The sequence below is a fragment of the Scleropages formosus genome, chromosome 6, assembly GCF_900964775.1.
Source record: "Scleropages formosus chromosome 6, fSclFor1.1, whole genome shotgun sequence".
Taxonomy (NCBI): domain Eukaryota; kingdom Metazoa; phylum Chordata; class Actinopteri; order Osteoglossiformes; family Osteoglossidae; genus Scleropages; species Scleropages formosus.
Genome location: NC_041811.1, coordinates 4,414,736 through 4,435,511, shown reverse-complemented (window position 1 = coordinate 4,435,511; position 20,776 = coordinate 4,414,736). Strand labels below are relative to the sequence as shown.

Here is a 20,776-nt window from a genome sequence, read left to right as displayed (position 1 = left end):
ATGACGTAGATCGTAGTGCGAAAGAGACTTACTTCCGGGTTACGGACGCCCAGAGAGACTAAAAAGGTTGACGCTGTAATTTTAAACTATGAAACCAACTGCTGCAAATGGTTTTAACGAAATGGATTTCAGAAATTAATAATTACAGAGATATTCGTACTAAAAAAACTTTTTTCCTGTTCATTATTTTACCAGCCGTCGGTTTCCACTGTTTTTCTTGTTGTATATATCAAATTGTTTTCCACTGAGTTATGAGAGGATGTAGTATTTACAACAAGCCACACACGAAGTGATTTAATTTTCTTAAGTTTAGATTGATTGACATACCAGGTTATAAGATACAATTAGGCCAGAACTATTTAAATCCACAGAAGCATGTTTTCAAAGTTTATATAAATTCATACAACTATATACAATAGCAAATACACTGGGTGGTTGAGGACAGTAATGAGTAAACAAATACCGTTCTAATAATCTGCTATACCATTGGATGAATAATTGCAAAGGAGATTGCTCAACAAGAAATAATGACAGTAAGGTGTCAAATGACATCACAGTAGGGGTCCTGCCTTTCCAAATATCACAGCAGGCCCCTTATAAGTTTAAATAGCTTTTTTATTTTACGGTGGAGGAAAGTAACTCCTGACCAACTTTAATAATCAACAAGTGTGAGTGTATAGTATAGTATGAGTATGAGTGACCGAGAGTGTGTTTCACAGGTGTATGGGTGAGTGACCCTTTATAAGTAGTGTATCTAGCAGTGTAAGTCACCTTGGTGAATAAGGTGTGTGGACTGATAACATTACATAAAGTTCATTGGAAGTTGTTTTGGAATAAAGTGTCTGCTGAATAAATAAATGTAAATTTAAACAAAAATTACCGCAACAACAGTAACTGTTATACAGTAATTACACACACACACACACACACACACATTTTCAGAACCGCTTGTCCCATACGGGGTCACGGGGAACCAGAGCCTACCCGGTAACACAGGGCGTAAGGGGACACACCCAGGACGGGACGCCAGTCCGTCGCAGGGCACCCCAAGCGGGACTCGAACCCCAGACCCACCGGAGAGTAGGACTGTGGTCCAACCCACTGCGCCACCACACCCCCCACAGTAATTACAATGGTCTACAAAATTTAATTTTTTTTTGTCCCACAAAATAAAATAGATGTACTTTATAGTACTTTTTATGCTGAATTCAGATCTGTTTTCAGAATTTTTTATCAGGCAGGGTTTAAAAGTTACAAAGAAATTAAGTTTTGAAAATGTATATTACTCATTCAGGGGGGTGTGGTGGTGCAGTGGCGCAGTGGGTTGGACCACAGTCCTGCTCTCTGGTGGGTCTGGGGTTCAAGTCCTACTTGGGGTGCCTTGCAATGGACTGGTGTGTCCCCTCCCCCCTCTGGCCTTACGCCCTGTGTTGCCAGGTAGGCTCTGGTTCCCCTGTGACCCTGTATGGGACAAGTGGTTCTGAAAGTGTGTGTGTGTGTGTGTGTGTGTGTGTGTGTGTGTGTGTGTGTGTTTTACTCATTCATAAATAAGGCTGTTTTACAGCTAAAATTTGCACAAACTTACTATAAAACGTCTGCTAAATGTCTGTTTATGCTTTTCAGCTGTATTTGGCCTCAGGAACACCTCTTTTCAGTGTCCAGCAATAATCTGCCAACACATTGCCTTGGTACCGTTTTTCCATATCCAAAATGTTTTGGTGAAATCTTTTGCCATGCTTATCACTGACTGCCCTGAGACTGTGTGGGAAAAAGTCCAAGTGTGAGTCCAATTGCACCCCATAGCTATGTACGAAGTCAACATGTCATTCACAACTTCCATTGTACCTGTCCATATTGTCACCTACTTGGTCTACGTTCTTATCAACAGACTCATCATCGCTCAGTGTCATGTTTTTTTGAAGGTTCTGGCACAGGTAACTCCTGACTGTGAGGTACTGGCCTCAAAGCAGATGGTAAATTAAGATATTTAACAGTATGTTTGGATTTTGATGTTATACCAGTTATATTTGTCAGGCAGAAGTAGCAAAGGCATATGGCGTGAACCTTTTGCCCATGCTGTGAGACGTCTGACGCGTCACACAACAAGCATGGGGGACCCAACTTTTACCCTGGTCACCCACTTTACAACCAAAATAATGCTGATGACATTTTTTGATGAGGGGTGAAAAAGAACATTTCTGGGATTTGAATAACAAATCACCACTGATGTAGCAGAAAGAATTTGGGCTATTTACACAGTTTCTTGGCATTATGATGGTGGATGGGGTTTCTTCACAACACTTAAAAACACAAAAGCACAACTCTTCAACAGATTAGTAAACACACTGCACCTGAGATGCTTACACCGTGACCTCTAGCTGGCAACTGACAGGTAATTGCTGCTCACTGTTGGGGACTGTTTGTATTTCCCAATATGTCAATACAAGTTTCTGCAGGCCCCTAGTGACTCACCTATCTAGGCTTGTGCTTTAAAAAATAAACAATTGTACTTCACAAGCAATAAATATAGCTGTGATTTGCAAACTTTTTCTTTCAAATGCCCCATATAGTACTGATACCAATACACTATTCAGTATGATATGTAAATATACTGGTACCTAAAAACTATGGGTGATAGACAAATTCTGAAAACATATTTGAATTCAGTGTGCAAAAAAACATTGAAAAGAGGCATTTTTTTCATGGGATAAAAAACCTGTTCACCGGTGTTATCATTACAGTTAAACAGTAGGCATGGCAGCCTATGCAGCTGTGTTCTGCAGCAGTGGGTGAAACATCTTTCCAAATTTGGCAAAAAACACCTTATTACTGAAAAAGGCTTTTTTGCACCCAGCTTTTCGGAAGTGCTGGACTCATGATCACACACTTGGTGTTTTCTGATTGTGTACTAACATCGATTCAAGTTTTCTTCATTTTCACCAAAACTTTTCCCCATCTTTAATCTAATTTCACTACATCTTCACCCCAACTTAACCCCATCTTCTCCCTGTCTTCACTCCATGTACACAACATCTCTCCTTGTCTTGTCCCCGGCTTCACTGCATCTTCACCATATCTTCATTGTATCTTTACAAATGTGTCCACCCCATTTTCATCACATCTTCACTCCCTCTTTACTTCATCTTCACCCTGTGTTTACTCCATCTTTCAATTCCATTCAATTTATTTTATAGAGCGCTCTTCTCACGCAGTGACACAGAGCGCTTTAACACAGGCATAAGGCAAGAAAAACAAATACATCAGATAAGAAACAAAGAAGACAGTTGACTACTGACTACCATAATATAGTACTTTTATAGAGCTATAAGTATGCCTACTGGTCGCGGAGGAAAGGAACAAAAATTCCCAACTGAAAATCGAGGGAGAAAAAAAACCTCTAGGGATCCAAGGGCCAGTGGTTGCCCACCCCTCCTGGGCATTCTAGATTAAGTAATAATTCTAAGCCAGTTAACAAGTAATAATGATATTCTTGTTATACGGTATCTTGAATCCCCAGCTCAGCATTGTACGTCTCGTCCATCATGGCAGTTGGTTATCATCTTCAATTAGCATGGGATTCGTCTCTCACCACCAGCCGGCCTTCTCAAGTGTTACGTAGCGAGACAGTGCTCAACAAGAAGAAAGAACAGAGTTAGTAATTTGTAACTTAAACAAGTTAATTTAATATGCATTTGTATAAAGGTGGTAAAAACAAACACGGGCATCTTCCCTCCTTCACCACATCCCGTCCATTCTAGTGCAACTGTGGCTTCCCAGATGACCAGAGTGGTGACGCTGAGGATGGACAGGACAAGCCAATTCATCAAGACAGGAGAACAGATACAGCCCTGGGGGGCCTGGGGGAAAAGCCTGCCAACAGGGAACGCCTTGATTGCTGTGGCCTTGCTCTTTGAGCCAGAGACCGAGTTATGTTTGCCTGTCTGGCTGCGGAGGCGGCATTTCCTTCATGAGTGTCTTCTGGGAGCTTTCTCAAATTTCCCTGCTGGTGGGGCCCTGCTCCCTCCTGGCATCAGGCTTGCTTGCTGTGCAGCCCACATGTGTACAGCCAGGGTGTGGTCACGGCTCTGGTCAGCCTCTTTGGATCTCAAATCCTTAGGCACTTTAGTGCCAGAGAAATAGAGATCAACCTCTGTGGAATGTGTCAGAGTCAGAGTCGTTTATTTGTCACTTGCACAGTTATACTGGGTACACTGGGCATTGAAATGCTTGTAACGAGGCTCATATAGATGTGAACACACACACACACACACATTTTCAGAACCGCTTGTCCCATACGGGGTCGCGGGGGAACCGGAGCCTACCCGGTAACACAGGGCATAAGGCCGGAGGGGGAGGGGACACACCCAGGACGGGACACCAGTCCGTCACAAGGCACCCCAAGCGGGACTCGAACCCCAGACCCACCAGAGAGCAGGACTGTGGCTCAACCCACTGCGGCACCGCACCCCGCAAATACAAGAACAATAAATAGTAAATAGTGAATACTGAGTACTAATGTCCAAGGGTCTGGAAGAGTAATAATAAAGGGTCAGTAATAAAGTGTTGCAGTGCAGGACTACTGGCTGTTGAGCAGTCTGATGGCCCATAGGTAAAAGCTGTTCTTCAGTCTTGTTGTCCTTGAACGGATACAACGGAGGCATCTGGCAAACGACAGTGTCACAAACAGGTGGTGAGCTAGGTGAGTGCACTCCTTAATGATATTCCGGGCCTTTCTCAAACAACATGTTTGGTGAATGTCCTGTAGGGCCAGAAGTTTATTTCTAGTGATGAGCCTAGCTGTTCTCACCACTCTCTGAAGAGCTTTGCAGTCTGAAGAAGAGCAGCTGCCATACCGTACAGTGATGCAGTTGGTCACAATACTCTCTATGGTGCAACGGTAGAAGTTATACATGATGCCAGAGGAGATGCCAAACCTCATGAGCCTCCGCAGGAAGTAGAGATGCTGACAGGCTGCTCTCACTACTATGTCTGTGTGGAGGCTCCAGGAGAGTTCCTCTGAGATGTGTACACCCAGGAACCTGTAATTCTTAACCCTCTCCACCTTGAACCCATTGATGTGGATAGGAGCATGACCCCCTCTTTGTGACTTCCTGAAATCCACAATCATCTCCTTGGTCTTATTGACATTCAGGGAGAGATTGTTGTTGTCACACCATGTTGAGAGTGCTCTGACCTCATCTTTGTAGGATGTCTTGTCACAGTTGGTGATGAGTCCTAGGATGGTTTTATCGTCAGCAAATTCGAAGATGATGTTGGAGCTGTGCTTAGCAGAGCAGTCATGGTGGACAGGAAGTACAAGAGGGGGCTGAGCACACATCCCAGTGGCGCACCAGTGTGTGAGTGTGGAGGATGTGTGGTTGCAAATCCTGCCCACCTGGGATCTGCCCATCAGGAAGTCCAGAATCCAGTTACATAGGTGACTGTTAAGACCCAGATCCTTCAGCTTAGCTATGAGTTTGGTAGGGATGATGGGATTGAATGCAGAGCTATAGTCAATAAACAGCATCTGCATGTAGGTGTCTCATTCCTCCAGGTGTCCCAGGGCAGAGTGCATAGCCATTGCAATGGCATTGTCAGTGGATCTTTTAGGTGGTAAGCAAATTGGTACAGGTTCAAGGTATCTGGTAGAGAGAAGCAGATGTGGGATTTGACAAGACGCTCAAAGCACTTCATGATGACTGATGTCAGTGCTATAGGGCAGTAGTCATTCAGGCAGGAGACAGCAATTTTCTTGGAACATGGATGATGGTGGTTTGCTTGAAGCATGTGGGGATCACTGCCAGATTCAGATTAAAGATGTTAGTAAAGACATCTGCTAACTGATCAGTGCAGGCCATCAAGACATATCCATGGATGCCATCAGGTCCTGGAGCTTTTCTAGCATTGACACTCTTAAAGGCCCTGCTCACTTCGGGAGTAGTTAGAGCCAGAGGGCGGGTGTCATGGTCAGCAGGTGTTTTCACAGCAGGGAATGTATTGCCTGCCTCAAAGTGATTGTAGAACATGTTGAGCTCGTCTGCTAAGGAGATAGATGTAGGCCCATCACTGCTTTTCCTGCCTTTGTAGTCTCTTATAGTGCGCAGACCACTCCACATGTGTTTGGGGTCAGAGCCTTGACAGTCTGACTCCACTCCGTCTCTGAAGTCTCTCTTGGCTGAATTGATAGCTTTTTGAACGTCATGCCTGGACTTTTTGTAAGCAGTCAGGTCCCCAGAGCTGAAGACTGCGGCTCTTCCTATCAGCCTGGCGCACACCTCTCCATTGACCCATATGTCCTTCAGCATGTACAAAAGTTATGCAACGGGTCATTTGCATTCATTCATTTACCTGATACTTTTCCCCAGAGCAACTTACAGTGTTGAACTATTTACACATTTATATAATATTTACTGTGTCAATTTAGGGTAAGTACCTTGATCAAGGGTTTTATAGCAGGAGATGGGATTTGAACCTGGGTCATTTGTATGGAAGGGAGTAGGTCTAAACACTATACCACATGCTGCTTTATATGATTGCTCAGCTTCTAATGCAAAAATCAGCAGAGACAGAAAAAATTTCTATACTTTTTCCAAAATTTTTCTACAGCACCTTAAGTAACTGGAGAGTTACATACGTTAATGGTTACAAAAATGTGTAAAATTTTACCTTTAAAAAAACTGCACACATGCAATGTACTTGTTAATATGTTCCAAAGTAAAGTCAGGCTCCCTCTCCATTCCTGATAAAAAACAACAAAGTAATTTCACAGTTTTTTGGATTATTTAATGAAAAAATTTTAAATGTGGTGATGGCCTTGACAGACTCGAAATGGCTTGGTAAAGTAGGACTATGAGGGTATAGACGACGGATGGAGGCAGCAGTGGAGAACTGAAGTAGTTGGACTGAAAAGGTTTATTTTTCTTTACTTAAAAGATGGTCTTCAAAACACATTAACCTCAACCAAATACAAAAAGAAACACACACACACACACACACACACACACACACACACACACACACACACACACACACTTTCAGAACCGCTTGTCCCATACAGGGTCGCGGGGGAACCGGAGCCTACCCGGCAACACAGGGTGTAAGGCCGGAGAGGGAGGGGACACACCCAGGACGGGACGCCAGTCCATCGCAAGGCACCCCAAGCAGGACTCGAACCCCAGACCCACCGGAGAGCAGGACTGTGGTCCAACCCACTGCGCCACCGTGCCCCCCAAAAAGAAACATTAAATTACAAAAGAGCATAAGGCCTATGAGCCAGGGGCTTCACCCCTTACCCCAACAGCAATACACAACTCTCCTATTTGCTGTGTGAGTGCCTGTCTGCATAAGTTTGCATCAATTGACCACACCCACTAGTGACCTAATACAAGCTTACATAGCAATAACTCCACCCTTCTGACTACACCATACAGCCTCAACTATTCCAAAGTGCATTTCCCCCAAAAAATAACATCCAACATAAGTACAAAAACATACAAGCCATACAAAACATTTTTCTGCTATAAATATCCCTATGTTACAACTTAGAAAAACTTTTTACCCATTGCACAGTAAAACACCCCTATCAAGTTGGTTGTGCCCAAGGACTCCCAACCTAGAAATACCTCAGATGGTTCACTCCATCTGGTTTACAATAAAAGGTACCAAACACCACAGAATGCCTAACAGCTGAATGGTACGAAAAAGGATTACAGAAATTATTTTTGAAAATAATAAATGTATTTACTTTTAAAGACCAAATGCATATACTTGTCATACTTTTATAAAAAATGTTCGCGTTAATGACAAGCAAACAGATACCGGTAGGCCTTTCCCGGCACCCATCTAGTTCACACAAAAAATGTTAAGTGGAATACTGGACCAAAATAAGCAGTGTAGCAGCACAAGGTGAAATGCATGATGTGAACAGACAACAAGAGCAACAAGGTTCAGCACTTCATTGATGGTATTTTGCCGGCATCTTACCGATTCCTTGCTACCAATATGCCCGTCACAGCTCAGTATGTGACAAGGACTTTTTGTAATGGTTTTTTAATTGAGGAAATCTGATACAGTTTACTGTATGTTACATGGGGAAAGTGCCTAGGCCACTTCCACAGAAAGGGTCCTCTTAGGAAGTTGAGGGACTCTTCAGCCAAAAGAAATTTAACTGTAGGCGCTGTGGATACTCCTCAGAGACACTGCTGGCATGTGTTTGCATGTATAAACAGTGTGTGTGTGTGTGTGTGTGTGTGTGTGTGTGTGTGTGTGTGTGTGTGTTCTCAGGCATTGGGCTATATGCTATATTTGTCTGAATGTGTTTATGTTGATCATTTGGTGTTTATATGTCTTTGTATGTGCAGGCAAATATTGTATAGAGACTGGTGTTCAGCTTATGAACATGTTTAGGACTAGAAGTCCGTAATTCATTTTGTTTGTAACCCCAAAGTCATTTTAGCACTAAGTCATAATCGGTAAAAAGTAAATTGTTAAACAGATTTTAAATGACTGAAAATAAAAAATGCGTTGTGTCCACAGTCTCCTTGTCATTTTTGATTGATTGTTATCCGTTTTGTCCTACAAACATGTGCAGAGCTCATCTTGTTATTGGTCACCGACACTGAAAAACACCAGTCATGAGCTGTAAACACTTCATGGAAGTGAACTGCTCTAAGGAAGTTCCACACTCCTATTGTTTTGGTGCTCCATATTATCATCTATTGACTCTCCTTTCCACCCGGAGCATCAGACATTTCTGCCCGCATTGCTGCCTGTCGGACATCTTTGCATGGATGTCTGATGACCACACACACACACACACACACACACACACATTTTCAGAACCGCTTGTCCCATACAGGGTCACGGGGAACCAGAGCCTACCCGGTAACACAGGGCGTAAGGCCGGAGGGGGAGGGGACACACCCAGGACGGGACGCCAATCCGTCGCAAGGCACCCCAAGCGGGACTCGAACCCCAGACCCACTGGAGAGCAGGACTGTGGTCCAACCCACTGCGCCACCGCACCCCCTGTCTGATGACCACCTCCAACTCAACCTCTCCAATACAAATATTCTTCACCTCCCAGCTGGCCTGTCCTCTTGTCACGATCTATCGATGAAACTGGACAACTTGCTCATTTTGCCTACCTCCTCGTCTAAGAGTCTGAGAGTGACTGATGCAAGTCTATTTTTCTCTCAGCACATTGCAGCCACAACCCAGGCCTGCAGATACATCCTGCATAATATTCGCAGGATACGTCCTTATCTCACAACTGACTCTGTCCAACGACTTGTCTAGGCCATAGTGATATCCCGTCTGGACTACTGCAACTCTTTTCTGTGTGGCCTTCATGCTACTGCCATCAAACCTCTGCACTTGATACAGAATGCTGCTGCCCAAGTTGTGTTCGACTTGCCAAAGCATTCCCATGTATCTCCTCTATTGTTCCTCTGCACTGTGTTCCTATAGCTGCCTGGATCAAATTTAAGACACTGGTTATTGCCTACAAATGCATCAATAGAACTGCTCCTAGTTATTTACAAGACTTGATCAACCGCTATACCTCAACCAGACCCCTTCGATCATCTATTTCTGCTCACTTGGTGGTCCCGCACACAAAATGTAAAGTACAGAGGTTCTCGGTTCTGGCTCCATTGTGGTGGAATGACCTCCCCCTCTCACTCAGAACTGCTGAAACTCTGCCTTCATTCAAGAACTCACTTCGCCCAAGATCTCTCTAGCTCATGTACGGTGCAAATGTTCATGCACCATAACTTTATGATCATCCCCAGGTAAGCCTTTACACAGCCACTAATCCTGTATTGTATGTAAATGTTTGTGTACCACAGGGAGTGAGGTGGCACAGCGGGTTTGGCCAGGTCCTGTTCTCTGGTGGGTCAGGGGTTTGAGTCTCACTTGGGGTGCCTTCTGCTGGACTGGTGTCCTGTCCTGGGTGTTTCCCCTCCCCCTACTGCCTTGTGCCCTGGTTGCCAGGTTAAGATGTTGTGTGCGTGCGTGCGTGCGTGCGTGTGTGTACCTTTTAAGAAAATTTTTGTAGGAAAGTTATCAGGATTCCTCTGTCCTACATTTTATGCACATACTCGAACAATGAACATTGGTGTTTCAAGTGGAAAGAAACAAATTGGGTTTACTTAAGTCACACGTTTACATCTATGTCTCCTCCGAATGTAAAGCACAAATTGTATTTTCGCTGAGATGTACGTTACATTGAAGAAAAGCATCTGCTAAATGAATAAATGTAAATTTAAATACAGGTTGTGTTTTTATCCACTACACATCTTTTAAAAATTATAGAAAATTGATGGGTGGTTGAAAATAAGTAAAGTAAGTAAAAACAAAAAATAAAAAGGAAAGGATTCATATTTTTGAAAATGGATAGTTAATGAACAAGTTGTAGCATAAAGAGATTTTATTCATAGGTACCTGTATATTGATTTGCCTGTGTATGTTTTCAAATGTGTGTGCAGCCACTTTGGAGATTTGTAAGATCATCGTGTGTGACAGCTCAGCAAAAAATAACAGGGCTGATTCCAGCCATGAGATCATTCCGCAGCATATCGGAGTAAGGTTTTGGGAGATACCACAAAGTTTTTTGCCCCAGGGTCTGTTTTGCACTAGAGTCCAACTTTTTCTTATTGTGCTTCTTCACTCTATCTACACACACCTCCTCTGCGCTGTCAAACATCACAGATTGACAAGGAGTGTTTGGAAACAGCTTTGTGAAGTTTCCAACCCAAAAAGTTACCATTACTTGAGCAGCACATTAAGAGCACAATTGCAAGCAGCACAGATAATAGGAAACATCTGTTGGACCGCTGCACAGGCACCCAAACATGTAAAAGCTACGTTGGTGCTATCAGAGTGTAAATGAAGTGAACCCAAGGCGGCGATGGAAGCGGGTTCTGTCCATCCCCATTGACCTGGCCACAGACGCCACCCTACCCCTGTAAACAAACAGCGTGAGGATAGAATGGCTGGAGGCGGGCCTCCATTTCCGGAGCAGAGCCTGGACTGAGCCAGAGACAGGGGTCCCGCCTCCAACCTCCTCCCCCATCCCCCATCCCCTTCCTTTCCCACAGTGTGCAGGAAAAGTGAGTCTAGGCAGAGGAAGAAGGAGAGAGGAGCAAGCGCCAAAGACAAGAGCAGGAGCAGCAGGCGGTTGATAGGGAAAATCGGAGAAGCAAGGGAACCAATGGCAACCCGTGCGCCGAAGGGTTCATCCCAGCGCCTCAGCAAAGACCTGACCTGCTCCATCTGCCTGGACCTTTTCAAGCAGCCTGTGTCGCTGCCCTGCGACCACACCTTCTGCCAGACCTGCATCACCGGCTTTTGGACCCGGCCGCCACATCAGCGTCACGCTCAGGAGCAGGAGGAAGGAGCCCTCTCGGTGGCCTCTTGCCCCCAGTGCCGTGAGGTGTTCCCAAGCCAGAGTGTTCGGCCCAACCGCATTGTGGCCAACATTGTGGAGAGCTACAGCCAGGGCCTCGAGGAGGGTGAGCTGTCTGGGGTGGGGCGGCCGGTGCAGGACACCACTCCTCAATGCCCTCGTCACCTGGAGGCCCTAAAGCTCTTTTGTGAGGAGGAGCAGGAGCTTGTGTGCTTGGTGTGCGGCATCTCGCAGGAGCACAAAAGCCACACGCTGGTGTGCATCCAGGAGGCACAACAGAGATACAGGGTGAGGAGGCGGCCATAGAAGTAGAACCAGGCGAAGAATACACAATAGAAACAGGCTGTGCCTTTCTGTCTGTCTTTGTCTGTGTATCCAGGCCTCATTGACTAGTGTGGTTGCTACCCTGCATGCTGAACTTGGCACAGCCATGGAGTGTGAGCGGGAGACTGAGGAGGAAGTAAAGAAGCTGAAGGTGGGACCCATTCTATTTGTATGCACTTTCCTGCTGTGTTCACCTTCCAAGCACTCCTTCACCCTCCTCTCCCTCTTTCTTTCTTAGTTTCAACCTCTTCTGTCCTTCCTCCCCCTGTTCTCTAATCATACTTTGAGTTCAGCTACCACACTCATGTTTTTTTCAAAAAAATCGCCTTGTCCACCTGGGCCTCACAGCACCCTCGCATCCACAGGAGCATGCGGCCGACCTGAAGCAGCGTATTGAGGCTCAGTTCAGCGACCTGCACCAGTTCCTGTACCAAGAAGAGAAGATGCTGCAGGTGAAGCTGAAGACAGAGGAGCGGCGGGAGCTGATTCGGCTGGACGAGCACCGCGCTGTACTCAGCGTGGAGATCTCCCGTCTCCGCCGGACCCTTGCTGACATCGAGGACAAGCTGAAGGAGAGTGACCCCTACCAGCTTCTCAGAGTGAGTCAGGGGTCCGTATCTCATAGACAGGTATAGACCAATGGGTGAAGGACTAGAATCAACCTTGAACCAGAGGATTGTGGGTTTGAGGCCTATGGATATAATCTGCCTTGTTTCTCAGAAATAGAAGACAATTTATTAAATTAATACAGAAAACATTAGATTATTACAGTATAGCTGGGGCAGAGGGTACTGTAATATTTAGTCATTGCATTTGAACCAAAGGATCCTGTATTACCGTTGAACAAAGTACTTACCCTGAAGTGATACAATAAAATTTACCCTGTTGTATAAATGGGAAAACCAGTCCAACTAGCTTAATGCTGCAAGTTGCTTTTGACAGAATCACAGATAAGTGAATAACATTAGTACCAACCCTACAAATGTTAGTTCGAACTTTTCAAAATAGGCCACATAATAAAATTTTTATCCTCTGCAAGACAATTCCATTTTTATATCCCTAGCTTGTTTCATTTATGAGCCCTGCTTTGGGTGCCTTGTGGCGGATTGGCGTCCCATCTGAGGTGTCCCCCCTCCCCCTTTAGCCTTGCGCCCTGTGTTGCCGGGTTAGGCTCCAGCTTGCCACAACCCCACTTGGGACAAGCAGGTGTAGACATTCTGTACGTGTTTGTGTGTGTTTCATTTATGAATTAAAGCAAGAAAACTTTTAGTAGCACCTAGGCTCCTTACTGTAAATTTATTCATTTAGCTGACACTTTTCTCCAAAGTGACTTAGAGTACCAACCTACTTAAAATTATTTACCCATTTATACAGCTGGCTAATTTTACTGGACCAGTTTTTAAGGTAAGTACCTTGCACAAGGGTGCTAGAGAGTTGGAGGTAAGATTTGAGATCTCCTGTTTTAACACCAGTAAGAGTTGTTGGTTCCAATCCAGCTGGGTTAAATGTGAGTGTCAGTGACTGGAGGAAAGGGTTAAGTGTCTGGTGTCCAGCAGACAGGAGGTTAAACAGGAGTACGGGTGGGATCTGCAATAATAACGTGCTTTGGGACCCTCCCCATAGCATGCAGAGCACACACTCATCCCTGCTACAGAAAAACATTGGCTGCACAAGTGGAAAATATAACTCAGAGCAGCCAGCTTTGTTTTGCTTGGTGGACTTCATTCTTCGGCACGGAGTGTTGCGAGGTCTTTCAGGGGGTTCCGGGTATGTGTTTGGTGCTGTCACGGAGACAGTGATGCAAGCGCAGTGCAAAAACATGGAGCGGGGATTTCCGCACAGCTGGGCCACGACTCAGAGGAAGGATGTGAGCTGTTTAAGACAGTGACGTAATGGGGAAAGCAGCTTGTCCTGTGATCAGATCTCACAGTGCCCCCTCTTGTCCCCCTCCACCCCAACAGAGTGCCAAGGCCCTCCTGCAAAGGTGAGCTTGACCCTCCGTGATCTTTCACATGTTCAGTGTGGTTTACAAGACCTGTTGTGCTCACATGGACCGGGGCGGCCCCTTCTTCAGCAGGCAGCCTGTAAAGTTTGAGAGGCCATCACTGACTGCACCCACCCTGGCAGCACCCACCCTGCGCGAGGGTCGCTTCGCAGGGCCTCTGCAATACCGTGTGTGGAAGTCACTGAAAGGCATCCTCTATCCAGGTAACATGCAACCACGAGATAACATGCTTTGCATGGGGCTTGAAGAAAGCATGCCTAGCAAAGCTGGGGTTCAATCACATTACTCTTATTTAATACATACCATGCTGGTTTAAATGTGATATTTATTCATTCCTGTGAGGGGGTGCGGTGGGGCAGCAGGTTCGGCCAGAGCCTGTGCTCTAGCAGGTCTAGGGTTTGAGTCCTGTTTGGAGTGACTTGCGATGGACTGGTGTCCCGTCCTGGATGCGTCCCATCCCCCTCCAGCCTTACGCCCTGTGTTAGGCTCCGGTTTGCTGCGACCGCACTTGGGACAAGCGGTTTCAGACTGTGTGCGTGATTTATTTGTGTGTATATATATATATTATATTGTATATCTATAGGGGGGTGCGGTGGCACGGTGGGTTGGCCCAGGTCCTGCTCTCCGGTGGGTCTGGGGTTCGAGTCCCACTTGGGGTGCCTTGCGACAGACTGGCGTCCCGTCCTGGGTGTGTCCCCTCCCCCTCCGGCCTTACGCCCTGTGTTGCCGGGTAGGCTCCGGTTCCCCGCGACCCCGTATGGGACAAGCAGTTCCGAAAATGTGTGTATGTGTGTATATCTGAGTGTGTGTATGCAGATCTGTGTGTGTTGTTGCATATGTGCTGCTGTAGCCTTATACAGTTTCTTTTGTGATAAAAATACTGGATTTTTGTGGAATAATTGTGGAATATTAAAATATATCAAATAGGAATTAATTATTATTATGTTTGTTGGGACATAACACAGTTCACACCTGAGGCTGGAAATCCATGTCACAAAGCACAGTGATACAAGGTGCTTGTAAAATTCTATTTCCAACTACTACATGGTGGTGGTGCAGTGGTTAGAGCTACTGCCATCCACTTGAAGAATGCAGATCTAATGTAGAGTAAACTGTCAGTCAAAGAAATAAATGTAAATTCATACAGCTGGGAAATTTCTCCTCTATCAATGCAGAGGAAGTACCATGATCAAGCATACTATAGCAGAAGAAGGATTTGAAAGTTGGACTTTTGAATGGCAGACAACAGTTTTATCCACTACAGCACCTGCTGACCCTTACATCACCACAAATAGGCTGCAGGTGTCAGACTTGGGGTGACAGCCCTGCTGTTGTATGCTGAAAGGATCTTATCTTGAAATCATGAATGAGAGGATAGCGATCAAGACCTAAATTTGCAGGACTTATGTTCTTAATTAAAGTCCTCATTTGGACAGGAAAAAAAAGTCACTACACAGGTACACATTAAATGGGTACATGGAAAATCAAAAATTTATAATTACTGTAATACATACAGGGGATAATGGCCCACCTCTGATATACATGTACAGAGTTTGTTATTTGTAGGCTGCAGAGAGTGAAGCACTGTGTAAACTGGATTTAAATTACTGCTGCACAGCTGTAGCAGTGGAAAGTTTCGAGCTTCACTTCAGCTGGTAGCCTAGTGGTTAGAGCTGCTGCCTTTGGACTCAAATGGTCACAAGTACAAATCTCAATTTGAACAAGGTACTTTCCCTAAATTGCTCCAGTAAAATTATCCAGTCATGTAAATGGGTAAATAGTTGCAAGCTGCTTTGGAGAAAAGCATTGGCTAAATGAGTAAATGTCAATGTCACCCCCACAAGCCAAGCAGCTGCACCTGATGGTAATCAAGGCCAGGGATAACGGCAGCGCCATCCCAGCACAAGGTTGTGGAATCTTGCAATGCCTTGACTTGTGAAGGCCGCGGGTCATCCTTGTGCCGTGGTCCTTGGGCATCTGTTTACTTGGCTTTTTACCTCTGCTTGCTTTCCCTTGTTCTGAATACTGTCTTACCCCCGAAATGATGTTTGCACCCCAATCGACTGGTGCCTGTCCCTGACTACCGATTTTGTCTGTCTCCGTGGGATTTTTGGATCTGGGATTACCTCACCTGCGCTTCGGTCCAAACCACCTGCTTCCTGTCTGTGACAGTCAAGGACCTGGTTTAAAATCTTACTGTAACACCTTTGATCAAAGTAATTACCTTGAACTCATACAATAATAATTATTCTGTTGTATATATGTATAAATGACTAAGTAGCTTAGTGTACAACTGTCACACTGTATGTCACTTTAAAGAAAAGTATTAGCTGAATAATAGTGTTACCAAAAGTTAATTATTTTAAAAGTAACAACCTGATCCTTATAAAGAGTTAGAGAGAGAAATACACATAAACTCACCAACCAAAGCATCTCAAAAGGGTTTGATCACTGACCATGCAAATGTTTAATATCTTTGATCACTATTGTATTATTTATATATATAATATATATTTTGCTGAGGTTAAAAACAGTAGCTCCTCGTATTACAAATGGTGAAGTTACAATTTTTTCACTTGTTTCCTGGAATCTTAGTTGCAAGCAGAGCAAATGTGACCTACATTTACATTTCAAGTGGAGAGATGGCAGTAAAGAGCACCCAAACAGAATATGACCATAGGACCTCTCCAACCGAGTCAGTCCGTGTTTACAACTCCTGCCTGGTGTTGGTGATGAATAACAAGATGAGGAAGGTTGCAGATTATGGGATGAATCAGTCAACAATCAGCACTGAAAAGGACACTGTGGAAACTTCTTTTTTTGTCATTTTAAATTGGCTTTAGTCAATTTAGTTATAATGAAGGTCAGCATTATTGTAAAAGTAAAAACTCAGTCACTTACTCAGTCAATCTTACCAAGTATCTATTTATTACCACTATATGTGAGCTTTTTACAGAACCTAACCTGTAAGTAAATTAAGAGACATCTGCATCATCAACCTTTAATTATAGGTTAAGGGTAGAGCTTAGAGGTAAAAGTGACTTTGGAGTTACGAACAGAATGAGTTATGGACCGAATTAGTTATGAATAGAATGAGTTCTGTTCCTATGTTGTGTGCGTTAGTCAAGATGCCTTGCAATGTCACGCAGTACACCATCAGTTTGTCTGTCCTGGAATTTGAACTAGAAGCTTAATGACTTCTTAAGTGCCAGTTGGCCCTCTGCTCCTTATGAACTCCAGTACTCTTTACCACCCATCCCATTCCCTCCCATCCAGCTCCAGCAGCCATCACCTTCAACTCAAGCACCGCCAACCCCTGGCTGAGCCTGTCCCCATCACTGACCTGTGTGCGCTATCAGACGTTCCATGCGCCTGTGCAGGAAAACCCGCAGCGCTTCAACGCAGCTCTGTCCCTCCTGGGCAGCCAGGGCTTCACCCATGGGCGCCACTACTGGGAAATCGAAGTGTACAGCAGCACGGTGTGGACAGTGGGCGTGGCCCGTGAGTCTGTAGTCCGGAAAGGTGTGATCAAGGCCCTGCCTACAAATGGCTTCTGGACGCTGTCCTTGTCCTATGGGGTACAATACATGGCGGGCACATCACCCCCTACTGTGCTGTCCCTGGAGGAGCCGCTGGCCCGGATCGGGGTCTACCTGGACTATAAGAGGGGCCTTGTGTCCTTCTACAACGCTGAAAGCATGGCCCATCTCTACACCTTCCATGACACATTCACAGAGACCCTTTACCCGTACTTCAACCTTGGCTTCCTGGACAAGGTCCACGAGAATGAGCCCCTCAAGGTTTTCCTCCCTAAAGTGTGACTGCAGAGACTAGAAGCAATTCTCCAACTGTGACCTTCCCAGGGTGGTCCTGGAGGGATTTGACTCATGGGCTGGTCCCGAGCACCATAGCTAATAACCCAAAGGAGTGTGGATAAGCTCATTACCTCCACTCCACTGATAGGTTCTCCAAATACACATAGGCACAGTTAATATGCAGAAGAGACAGCACATAGACAAAGTGGAGAATGTTACTCACCTTGTACATAATAGACATATTAAAAACCACTGAAAAACACCCGCATAAGCAATATATTAAGGAATATGTGCTGCTTCTTGTTGGCCTACCAACGTGTTACGTGTTACTCAGAATAAACACATATAAACAATGACTATTTTGATCAGCCAAATGGGTGTCCGACCCACCCTTTACATGTCTCTCATCCCCACGGAGGTGGCAGATGAGCTGAGGGATGCAACAGTTGCAGCATCATGAGCACAGAACTGCAGAAGAAAAGCTTGCCTGCACAGGAATTCCATGCTGTGCCCTCTAATTAAAATATTAATTCCAGAAGAACTGTAGAGTACATAAAAATTTCTCATTTTGTATACCAAACATGTAACAGAGAATGGCAAAAAGCAATATATGTTAAAAGGTGGCTTATAACAGGTCAACTTATGTTACATTATGTTACATTATGTTACATATATACTTTTGTAACTAATTTCAATGCAATACTGAGTTTCACCCATATGTAAAATATATTATGTATATATATATATATATATATATATCTTTTATGTAGCCGGGTAGGCTCCGGTTCCCCGCGACCCCGTTTGGTACAAGCGGTTCAGAAAATGTGTGTGTGTGTATCTTTTATGTAGTTATGGCTCAGAATAAAATATAAGCAAAAATATTAGAGCATTTTCCATTTGCTGAATATTAAATGCCTATACTTTCAGATTAAAGTACTTTCATGATGCAGTTTATGGAATTCAGAATACATTTTTACATGTGTAATATATGTAATTTAATATATAATAAATGCACATATATATATTTCAGTATATGAAATTTATTTATATTAGGTATATACTGCAGCAGTTCTACCAGCCTGACCACAATATCTATATTTTCAATTTACAATTTTCACTTTTTTACCAGCAGTGGCCTATTGATCTATCCAGCAATAGAAAGAGCTTAAAAGGCAAAGGAATACAGGTAAAGCATTTTAATGAGTAGAAAAGACAGGATATCCTCTGCTCTGAAAGACTATATGTTTTCAAAATAAATTAATATATTGTCAGCTAAGGGACAGATGACAAGTGAAAGACAGAACAGTGGGAATCTTTCCTTTTGTTTTCTTGAAGAGACATTTAGTTTTTTTTTAAACATATTAAGTGCTCATAACAATTTATGAAGCATAAACTGCATTCTCAGACAGGGAATGTTCATAATTAATGCATCAAAGGAATGTTGAAAACTAAGACTAAGCTGAAAACTGTTTTCCATAGGAAGCCAGAAAAAAAATAATGCTACAGGGGCTTTCTATCTGACTTGCAAACCAAGGATCCTAGTACATAAAGCAGAGAACCCTTACATAAATCATTTTGAGCCTAAGAAACCACTTATATATCCATATGGGCCACACTGGACCATACGCATATGGACCAGTGAATCCACTGATATATTCACATGGGTCAAAAACCCATTCATATGTTCATATGGGCTAAAGAACTCCCTCATATTTCCATATTTGCCAATGAGGAATGCTGAATCTCTGTCCACATTTAAAAATGGCCTGAAAACTCACCTCTTCCAGGCTTACTTTGCCCATAATCTCTTAACCTCATGTAAGACATAAATGTTCATACACTGTAACCTTATGATCATGCCCAGATAAGTCTTTACACAGCCACTACTCCTGTATTGTATGTAAATGTTTGCGTATTATATTTTGCACTGGAGGTCACATTTCGGATACGTTTATTGTTGCTACTGTTTTTTCTCCAACGAGCATTCTTGTGTAGTTGTGTGGATAGACAGAAGCAATCGTTTATCTGTTTGTGTAGTTGTCAGTGGTATTTTTATTAATTTGTTTTATTAAACTGTATCTTGCAGTTTATTAGGGCACATGTAAAGCTAAACAGTTCTGTGCCTCGTAGTGTGGCATGGCCGTGACTCCATCGATCGATTAATAGCGTCTGTTTGCTTATTTGTTTTGGTCGCTATTGTTGGAGTAGTTTCGATTAGGAATCTTCGCCCCCTACCCCTTAAATAGCGTGGAAGCTGTTGATCCTGTTCATTGTGCATTACATTTTGTGTTGGAGGTCCGTTGCTGCAGTTTGTCATGTTTCAGGTGAGTTTATTGTTGCTTCCACTTTTTCCCAACGTACATTCTTGTCGTGTAGTTGTGCGGAGAGACACAAGCAATGGAATATGTTTGTGTAGTTGTCGGTGGTATTTTTATTAATTTGTTTGTTGAATTGTATTTTGCGGTTTGTTAGGGCGTATGTAAAGCTAAACAATTCTGTGTTCCGCAGTGTGGAGTGGGCATGACTCCGTCGATCAGTTGATAGCATCTGTTTGTTTGCTTTGGTTGCCCTTGTTGGAATAGTTTTGATTTCGGTTAGGAATCAGCTGACAGGAATTAGCCTGATTTGAGTAGCAGTTAGTGACCCGCCGTGGCAGCAGTTGCGGCAGCCTCTTGGTGCAAGGACTCAGGGTGCAAAGACAAGGGAGTCTACCTGTGGGAGTCCACTGAGGAAGGCCACCGTCATTGTGTTCCACGAGGGATGTTGCGTCAACCATGACGGCCATCACAGTGGTCTACGGCAACCAAGCTGCGCAATGTTGCCACCACCGGAGACCCGGACACTCCTGCTGCTACAGTAACCTGGTTTATTCTCGTCTGTCAAACCCACCATCCTGCTTTAATTTCTCCATGGGACTCTGGAACTGCTAGTCTGCGGTGAGAAAGGCTGACTTCAAACTAGCCTACGCCTCCCATCTCTCACTGGACCTCCTGGCCCTAACTGAAACCTGGATCACCCCAGGCAACTCAGCCATACCCAGCTCTCTCCACTAACTACTCCTTCTCTCATACCCCTCGTCCCTCCGGTAGAGGTGGAGACACAGCCCTGCTCATCTCTTCCTGGTGGGAATATTCTGCTCTTCACCTGCATGATCTGTCCTCCTTTGAATGGCATGCTGTCTCTATCACTGCCCCAATCACTTTTGTTGTGGTTGTTCTTTATCAC

At 44.3% G+C, this 20,776-nt stretch overlaps 1 protein-coding gene across 2 annotated transcripts; it reads left to right on the top strand.

The window, feature by feature from the left end:
* Positions 1-11,111: 11,111 nt before the first annotated feature.
* On the top strand, positions 11,112-18,289 carry trim69 (tripartite motif containing 69). Of its 2 annotated transcripts, none has more exons than XM_018734423.2 (6): positions 11,112-11,695; positions 11,787-11,882; positions 12,097-12,330; positions 13,693-13,715; positions 13,809-13,939; positions 17,013-18,289. In XM_018734423.2, exons 1-6 carry the CDS (start codon positions 11,213-11,215, stop codon positions 17,555-17,557), a joined length of 1,512 nt encoding a protein of 503 aa, XP_018589939.1. In that variant the 5' UTR covers positions 11,112-11,212; the 3' UTR covers positions 17,558-18,289. The 2 variants fall into 2 exon arrangements, with proteins under 2 accessions (XP_018589939.1, XP_018589938.1); XM_018734422.2 differs by having other exon boundaries at positions 13,806-13,939.
* Positions 18,290-20,776: the final 2,487 nt, after the last annotated feature.